Source organism: Larimichthys crocea, chromosome XIII (genome assembly GCF_000972845.2).
Source record: "Larimichthys crocea isolate SSNF chromosome XIII, L_crocea_2.0, whole genome shotgun sequence".
In the NCBI taxonomy this organism is placed as follows: domain Eukaryota; kingdom Metazoa; phylum Chordata; class Actinopteri; family Sciaenidae; genus Larimichthys; species Larimichthys crocea.
The window spans coordinates 8,338,292-8,346,436 of NC_040023.1; the positions used below are offsets into that span (position 1 = coordinate 8,338,292).

General features: G+C 45.9%; 1 protein-coding gene across 1 annotated transcript; it reads right to left on the minus strand.

Annotated features, from left to right (window-relative positions):
* Positions 1-329: 329 nt before the first annotated feature.
* si:dkeyp-92c9.2 (cyclin-dependent kinase 5 activator 1) lies at positions 330-7,445 on the minus strand. Its single transcript, XM_019253407.2, has 2 exons — positions 6,858-7,445; positions 330-6,254 (listed from the first exon to the last, which is right to left on the minus strand). Exon 2 carries the CDS (start codon positions 6,045-6,047, stop codon positions 5,058-5,060), a length of 990 nt encoding a protein of 329 aa, XP_019108952.1. The 5' UTR covers positions 6,048-6,254; positions 6,858-7,445; the 3' UTR covers positions 330-5,057.
* Positions 7,446-8,145: the final 700 nt, after the last annotated feature.

Below are 8,145 nucleotides of genomic sequence, written 5' to 3' on the forward strand. Positions count from 1 at the left end.
AGCCGAGGCTTCCACCTGTGGTCGGGAGCAGAGAGGGCGGTGATTGACTGCAGAGACATGCTCAGATGGAGCGCAGCCCCCCTCCTCTGTTCTGACAGGAAGCCAAAAGACCATCTGCAGCGCGGGTGCTATTGTGTGGCCGTGCATTAAGCTATTTTATGTCCCACATGAATTTACTGCCAGTCTTAAGTTAGCTGGATTGCAGGCGGGTGAGTTTATCATGTGTACTGCGGTGAGAACAAAGGGTAGTTTAAGTTAAGTGTGTGAGCCTCGCAGATGTAAACGTGTGAAAAGCTGCACGTGTTAATGAAGAGAAGAGGCAGCAGATCTGGATTTCAGCTCAATACTTTATTAAATAATCAACATAGTAAACGTCATCGTCGTCATGAAAAAGGAAAACCAAACAAACAAAAAGATGCAAAAAATTAAACAGTCACATTTTGTTTTTTTTCTTCAAGTTTTCCCCATCAATAGTTTTTCACATTTAGCTCGCACACACATTTCAGTGGCTTCACAAAAGTCACTCGGGTGGGTGGGTGGGGGGGTGATGTGCTGCTTCGTTTTGGCGTGACAGTTACAACGATGGCTGAGGAAGGTAACTATGGTAACTCAGGGGGGGTGAAGGAGGAGATGGACACCAGACAGTTATATATTTATCTCTGTATTAACATATGTCCGGTGTTGAACCATCAGAGGCTGAGCCGGAGCAGGCCGGCGACAAACGCTACGTGTACAATGTCTTCCTTTGTGTCACCAGCTGGTGCATTGATGAGAAAAGCTATTGATAGCCACCGACTTGATCATTTCTATATGTATAATCGTAATGTGAACATGAAGGGAGATTCTGGTTGACCACGATCTAAATCAGCAAATTGACAAACAAAGTCTTGGTATGAGGCCGTAATAAGACCGAGGCTGAGTTTTTAAAATAAAGTATGTTAAGTTATAATTCTGTCATAGCTCATATGAGTTCACATGCTTTGCTATTTCAGGATTTTTTTTTTTTTTTGTTGTATCTATCGAGTCTAAACATGAACGCACCACCATAACGATGATAGTCGTAAGAGACTTTAATACTGTTGACATCATGTTTCCGATAGAGGAACACTCAAACGAGATCCAGTTTTAAGTTACCAAAGAAATAATCTTCAAAACATCACATATAAAAACCAAAACAAAAAAAGCAGAGGTAAAAAAAAAGAAACATCTCTAAAACTACCTGGCTGGCATGCATGCTACTACACAGCAAGACTATTTCTTTTTTGTTAATTTTCGTCTTTTTTTTTTTTCCTCTTCGCTCTTAACACTCCCGTGTATTTACATCATCAGTCTAAGGTGTGCCATTGAAACTTCACACCAACCTACAACAACGGCAGCAGCAGCAGCATACTGACATAACTTAACACAACTCATAGAGCTGTGGTGACTAAAGGAAAAGTCTCGTGATGCGCTGTGTTTTTCTTAATGTCGACAAAAATAACGTACAAGCGTCTTCCTCTGTAAACTATTAAAAACACTCGATGTTGCACTGGATGACACTTGAACATAGTTTTTTTCTTTAGTGAACTCCACAAACATTATTCTGCTGTTGAAAATGCTCAGGGCACCAAATGTGTATTCATCCGCAGCTGAAAATAGTCCCCAACAAATGCACTTCTCACTCCTGTTTGAGTAACATTTGTGAAAAGCTACAGTGCCCACCTTTTTTTTAGGACACTTTTATGATGTGTTTTTAAAGATTTCTGTCTTTAGTGAGGAAAAATAAGAAGTAGAGAAGTTTGAGAACTTGTTGACAATAAGAAAAATACAGAATAACACCAGACTTATCCGTTAAATCTTTGATCACATTGTTAACACAAACCCAAAAGTCTCCAAAACAGAGCCAGTGTAAGGCCCATCTGAAATATTCTGTCGTCTCTGGGTTGTCAGAGAGTCCAAGATGAAGGTCCCGTCCACAGAGAAAGGTCCAGTTTGCACTAAAACGTCCTGCTTTAATCTTGTTTTAAATATCCAGTTTTTATCAGTTTCTACGTAAGAAGAGTCATAAATTATCCAGAGTAGATGTCACAGGCATCGTGTGTCTGTTTGCTATCAGTCAAAGAGTTCCCGGGACTCGTGCCGATTTTTTGATTCGATGGACAGAATTAGAGCGCCAGTTGAGATGCGAGTTACTTGGCCTGGAAGCCGCGCTCGGCTCTGGAGGAACAGCTACGTGATCCAGCTGAGCGACTGATTGGACAGAGGTACTGAAAGAAGGGACAGTTGCCTTTTTGGTCGTCGCATTTGACAAATTGCGTCAACACGGGTTCCTCTGTGCCGTTAACGAGCGTGAGAAATAGTTTCTCATCAAACGAAGGGGTTAGATAACAGCGGCACTGCGTAAACATGCTGTACTCTATCTTTTGATTTAATTAACATTTAGGTCTTACAGGAGATGGATGGTGGAAGCAGATGTTGCTGTTAACTTTGACCCACATTCACGCACAAACACAACCAACCCGATGCCAACAAACAGGCCCATTCTGCCCTTCCTCGTCCTGACAATGGCTGGCGGGTGTGGGGTGTCAAATCTAATGAAACAGGCAGGGAACAACAGCTGAGTGTGTGTGTGTGTGGAAATGGGGTTGGAGGAAGGGGGGTTAAGTCAAGACACAAGTGTCCTTGTCAAAGCCGGAGCCGGACCAGAGAGAGAGAGAGATGCACTGACCGCAACGACGAGCCCAAAATGGCTGCCAGTCAAAGCTTTAAAAAAAGAAAAGAGACAGCGGTGTCTCTCTGAGCGTGACTCACTGCCGTCACTCCTCTCTGGTTGACTGAGGCGGGCTGAGCTGGAACAGGCAGCACGGTTGAGCTTCGGGGTCTCTGAGGCCCCGAGTTTGTTAGAGCCGGATTTTGAAAGGCTGAGCCGAGTGCCAAAAACTGTACGGGGAAGTGTGACACCAAATCTCATCGGATTCTGAACCGTTTACTTATTTCCTCATGTTTTCATCCCTCGCTCCGTCTCTCTGTTTGATTGGGTCGGGGAGGATTAGGACTGGATTACCCAAGGAAGGGGACGTGAACGTGACTGTGTTTGTTTGCACATGTGTTGTAAAGGTCGGACCTTACAGGGCAGATTGTTTAGCGTATAACCTCGTGGGTGAGTATGCAACTGTGTCACAGTGTGCAAGAGCGACAGCCCCATGAGGGAAGGGAAGTGGAGCACCTAAACCTCCAGATGTCTGGACACAATGAGATTAAGGCTATTGTGGGAAACGCATCTTGGCGGAAGTCAAGTTTTCAGTTCCCAGTGTCTGGGTCAAGACACATTTGAGGCTCCACCTGTCCTAAAAACACAGCTAGGCTTCACTATTTTTGTTTTTAATCCCCTAAATCATTAAATTTATCGAGTTTGATTAAAGAAACGGATAAAAAAAAAGCCCATTGTGTTTTTAAGCCACTCTGACGCACAATTCACAATTAATTTGTGCCTTTCCCACCCCCACTTGTCTAACTACTTTCTTCCTGAGCTATCAGCGTTGAAACATGAGCTGTAAACTTCAGACTTTGCAGCACAAATCTGAACAACTTGCAGAAGCCAAGGAGATAAAATCCATCTGTGGATATTTACGATCTACTTCTACAAAAACATCTATAAATTTCAGTGCAATAACGACCAATCTTGGGGTCATCTGCGACCACCTCTGACACGTGGCAATGCACATTAAAACACGCTGGAAAAGGAGACTGAGGTACAAATGCCAATGGTTCATTCAAAGGAATAATATAGCAGGAGACAGGAGCATCTCGATGGACAGCGGGGACAACAACAACGAACCCCTTCACCCTTTTCTTGTCTGGATATCTCTAAGAAAGCTTTCCTGCTTCTGGGTCGGACTCTGTGTCACACAGCGTTGCATTCATGCACAGAGGAAAATAAAGCGCTAGGTATTTAAGTGTGTGTGTGTATTTGTGTACATGTGTACATGGCCCAGTCCAGCCTGGCCTGGATTAGCCACTGAAGCTCTGCAGGGTTGCCGAGTGGACAAGAAGGGGGCAGAGGTTGAGGGAGAGGAGGGGCTGCAAGTAATCTGCTAATCTCATTAATACCACGGCTGTGGGTGCTCTGTCAACAAGACGCAGGGAACAAAAGGATGGAGTAAACAGCTGATGACCGTGGCTGCACAATGCCTGCACACACACACACACATAGCCTCGCATACGCCGCTCAACGCTCGCACAAAACACGTCAATCTTAAATCCGTGTCCTGCTTCCAACCTGAAAACATCTCCCGAGATGAGATAAAGACAGAGGCAAAGGTTTAAAAAAAAAAAATTCAATAAAAAGCAACTGTCCCCTCAGGCTAGACGACCCTCAAAAGGCTCCACAAAACACTGCCTGTTCGTTTTGCTTTAGTGATTACACAGCGCACAGCAGGACCAGCGGGCCCTTACACAGACCTCTCAGCTGTTCCCATCAGTCTGAGTCACTTCTCCAGCAGCGGATGTCAGGATGTCTCCTTGCATTGTCCGGGAAAATAAAACTTGGCCTCTAGGTGGATTATGCTGTCTGTGCCAGGTTTTATTCTTCCGTGGATCCGCTCAGACGTTTTAATATAACCAGTGAAAATCTGAATCTGTGAGTGACGATGGCGTCTTCGTCTTCTTGATTTACATTCAGGTAAGGACGGCCGAGGGATGCTGGGATCCAGAAGAGGCAGCTGGGACGACACAGATGGGACAGGTGGACCAAATGGTTCCTCAATTCAAGTAAACTCAGGTGGATATTCCAGGAGAAGAAACACAACTATGAGCCTCTGTTAGCCAATTATCTGGGAGGGGGTAAAATTCCTTATTTCTATCTGTGGATGGAACAGGACGATGGCAACAAACACAGATGGAATGATCAAATATGTCTACGTGACTCTGTCAGGACAGGCCTTCGTGGCTCCTGCAAGGCAACAGGAGATGAGAACGGGGAGAGGAATCTGTATGAGACAAATGTGTGTGTCTGTGTGCAAGTATACATGTGCATGAAGTGTACAAAAAAGGCATGCGGTCAGCAAGGACGGGTCCTCTCACCGATCCAGCACTCGACTGTAATCCTGGGGGCCGCAGCCACCTTCGCTCTTGAGTTCAGCAAAAACTTGTGTGAAAAAGTGCGGGTCTGCGTTGATGCGCAGCATCTTGGAGCTGGTGGCATCGATGATGGCGAGGCACCGGTCCCAGAAGGCCTCCTTACCTGCCTCAACCAGGAAGGGCTTGAGCGGGTATGAGATCTCGTTGCCCATGTAGGAGTAGGACAGGTAAAGGCAGGTGAGCAGAATGGCCTGCAGCTCGTGCTCCGACGCCACCAGGTCGCCGTCCACGACGTCTCGGCACAGCATGTAGACGAAGACCACGTTGGCCGGCGTGACAAAGGCCTGGTCCTGCCAGCCTTGCAGCAGCAGCGAGCGGTCCACGGCCCGCAGCCACAGCACCGGGTCAGCTGGAGATAGATGCTTCAGGCGGTAGCAGCGACAGCACAGGAACTCCCCGAGGCAGCGCAGGAGCTCGCTGGTGGAGGCCTGGACGATGACACGCTTTGGGGACGAGGTCACTGTCCCTTGGGGAACTTTCTTCACAGAGGAAAGCTGTTGGGACTTGCTGTAGCTACACCCGTGACCCTGGCCCAATCCCAGGCCATAGCCAAGCCCCAGACCCAGTCCTGCTGGGCCCTCGTAGCTGGACAGGTTGGCACAAGACAGCGACTTCTTCACATTCTCACGGTTGAGGTGCAACACTGGATCCTTTTGGTAGATATTGATGCTGTTGTTGTTGAGAGGATCCCCGAGGGCCACAGGACCACCGGAGCCTTTCTTGGAGTTGCCCTTCTTCTTTGTAGAGGCCACAAGTCGCTTCCACGTGAGCGCCGGGAGGAAGATGGACTGGCCCCTCTTCAGCCCGCGGTCTTTCTGGCTGTTAAGAGAGCGGCTGCTGAGGCTCGGGTAGTGACTGAGCGAGCCCGGCCGGTTGTCATAGTAGCCTGATTTCCGAGAACCAGGAGACAGCGACAGCACAGTGCCCATGGTGAGTCAGTGCTCCGGAGATTATACTGCCTTGCTGCTGTTGTAGAGAGCGGACGCGTTTGAGGCAAAGCTCTCTTTTATTTCTTAAAATCCAGCGGCTGTGAACTCTCGACGGGGAAACGGCATGAAGAGGCGGGTGGTGCAGACATGTCAAGGTGAGCTGAACAGTAGACACAGCTTAAATGACTGTGGCTGCAGAGACATGACCTGCAACACACACACACACACACACACACACAGGAAGAGAGAATTAAACAAATGGACAGTAAAACAAACACATTAACATGCTGTAAAGTGCACCGTGGTGACATTAAAACCTCTTCAGCCTCACTGTACTCATGCTGTGCAGCCGAGCGTGATGCCAAATCCAATTAACTTAATATAAAATTCTAGAAGAGGAGGAGATGGAGAGACAGCAAACAAGTCTGGATATTGATGCAGGAATCATCTCTGTATGCATCCGTGAAAACATGCAGTTTGAATATTAATATTATATATCTGAAGTTCCAATGTGAGGGGAAATCTGGATTTTAAGGGTTAACCATCATCATTTAATCTCTGAGCTCTATCCTCTGAAACCTGTAAAGAGTCTTTAAAAGGACTCTTATCTTCCTCTTAATGTCTAAATACAGGAGCCAAGATGGTGAGCATTGCGCACAGAGCATTACGCACATCGTTCCCTTCTATAATGAAGGATTGGATACATGAAATATATTAGTTTCCATGTGAAACATCCTTATTTTAGTTTAAACTATCACAATAATTCATCTTAGCGTTCAGTCTCCAGCGCTGAGCTGCTCTGACGCTCACCTGTGTGTGCCAGACAGTTGTTTCTGCTGCCGCAGTCCGCGATGCTTGCAAAGATATAAAGGAGCGCAATAAATGCGCCGTTCCTGCAGCCGCAGATAAGTCTGGGTGTTGATGTGTCAGAGGCAGAAAGTCTCCCTCCTCTTCTTCAAAGATGCCAAATGTGGAAGAACGCGTCGGTCCTCGCCAGGCGGGGTGCAGGTGTCATCCTCCGCTGCACCTCAAACCCAGGCGAGAATGATGCTCGACTTCACTCTGATGATGAAATGTCTCTGAATGTGTGTCTCCATGTCCGAAACGCAAACTTTCACACGGTCTGAGTCCTTTCAATGCATTCCATCTCTCAACATCCGAGCGTAAAGACTCCTCTGGACTTCTCCGGTGTTGTGCTTTTCCTGGTTCTCCGGTGCAGCTGTGAGTCCGCACGCTGAGCTTCAGTCGTGTACTGACCGGTGTTCGGTCCCGACAAGTCCGACCTCTGAACGGGCTCTCACACATTAAAGCAGGAGCAGCCAGTGAGCGCGCAGAGCGGCTCGTTACACCCGCCTCCCCGAGACACTAACTCCGCCTAACAGGGGGGCTCAGCTGCTGCCTGACACACACACACACACACACACACACACACACACACACACACACACACTGAAACATAAACAAACAATAGAGTAATAAAGTAAATTAACATACATCATATATAAATAGTTATTATATTAACAGTTATTTATAGCACAATTATTGCAACAAAAAAAGAGACACACAAAAATAAGAAAATAAAATTGGAAAATAAAAACATAGATAAATCAAATTATATTATCTTCTAAAATTAAACAATATACAATGAATTTATATTAAGCAAAATAAATCAAGAATATAAAAAATACAAAAAAAATTTAGGGGAAAAAAACAGAAATACAATCGGATCTAAATGACTCTAATAATAATAACAATAATAATAATAATAATAATAATAATAATAATAATAATGTATTACACTAAATTGAAATTTTCCATCATCACTTATCACCTAAAGGGGTCACGTGGGGCACACGGCTCATCATTTCACCTCCTCCGGAGCTCTCAAACAGATCACATGATCTTCATCAGGTCAATTGTAATGGAAATGGCCACTGACCTTCTTTCTTATCTGCTGATGAAGATCATAGGATATGATGGAAATCTCCAGAACTAAATGGACCCTGAGTTCGAACCTTAGCTGGGGTTATTCAGCATGTTCTCCTCTGGTTCTTTCCTGGTACTCCAGCACAGTCTGAAGACGTGCAGGTTCATAGGT

What these genes read in the sequence shown, in the direction of transcription:
- si:dkeyp-92c9.2 (XM_019253407.2), bottom strand. Translation starts at nt 6,047, where the DNA reads ATGGGCACTGTGCTGTCGCTGTCTCCTGGTTCTCGGAAATCAGGCTAC.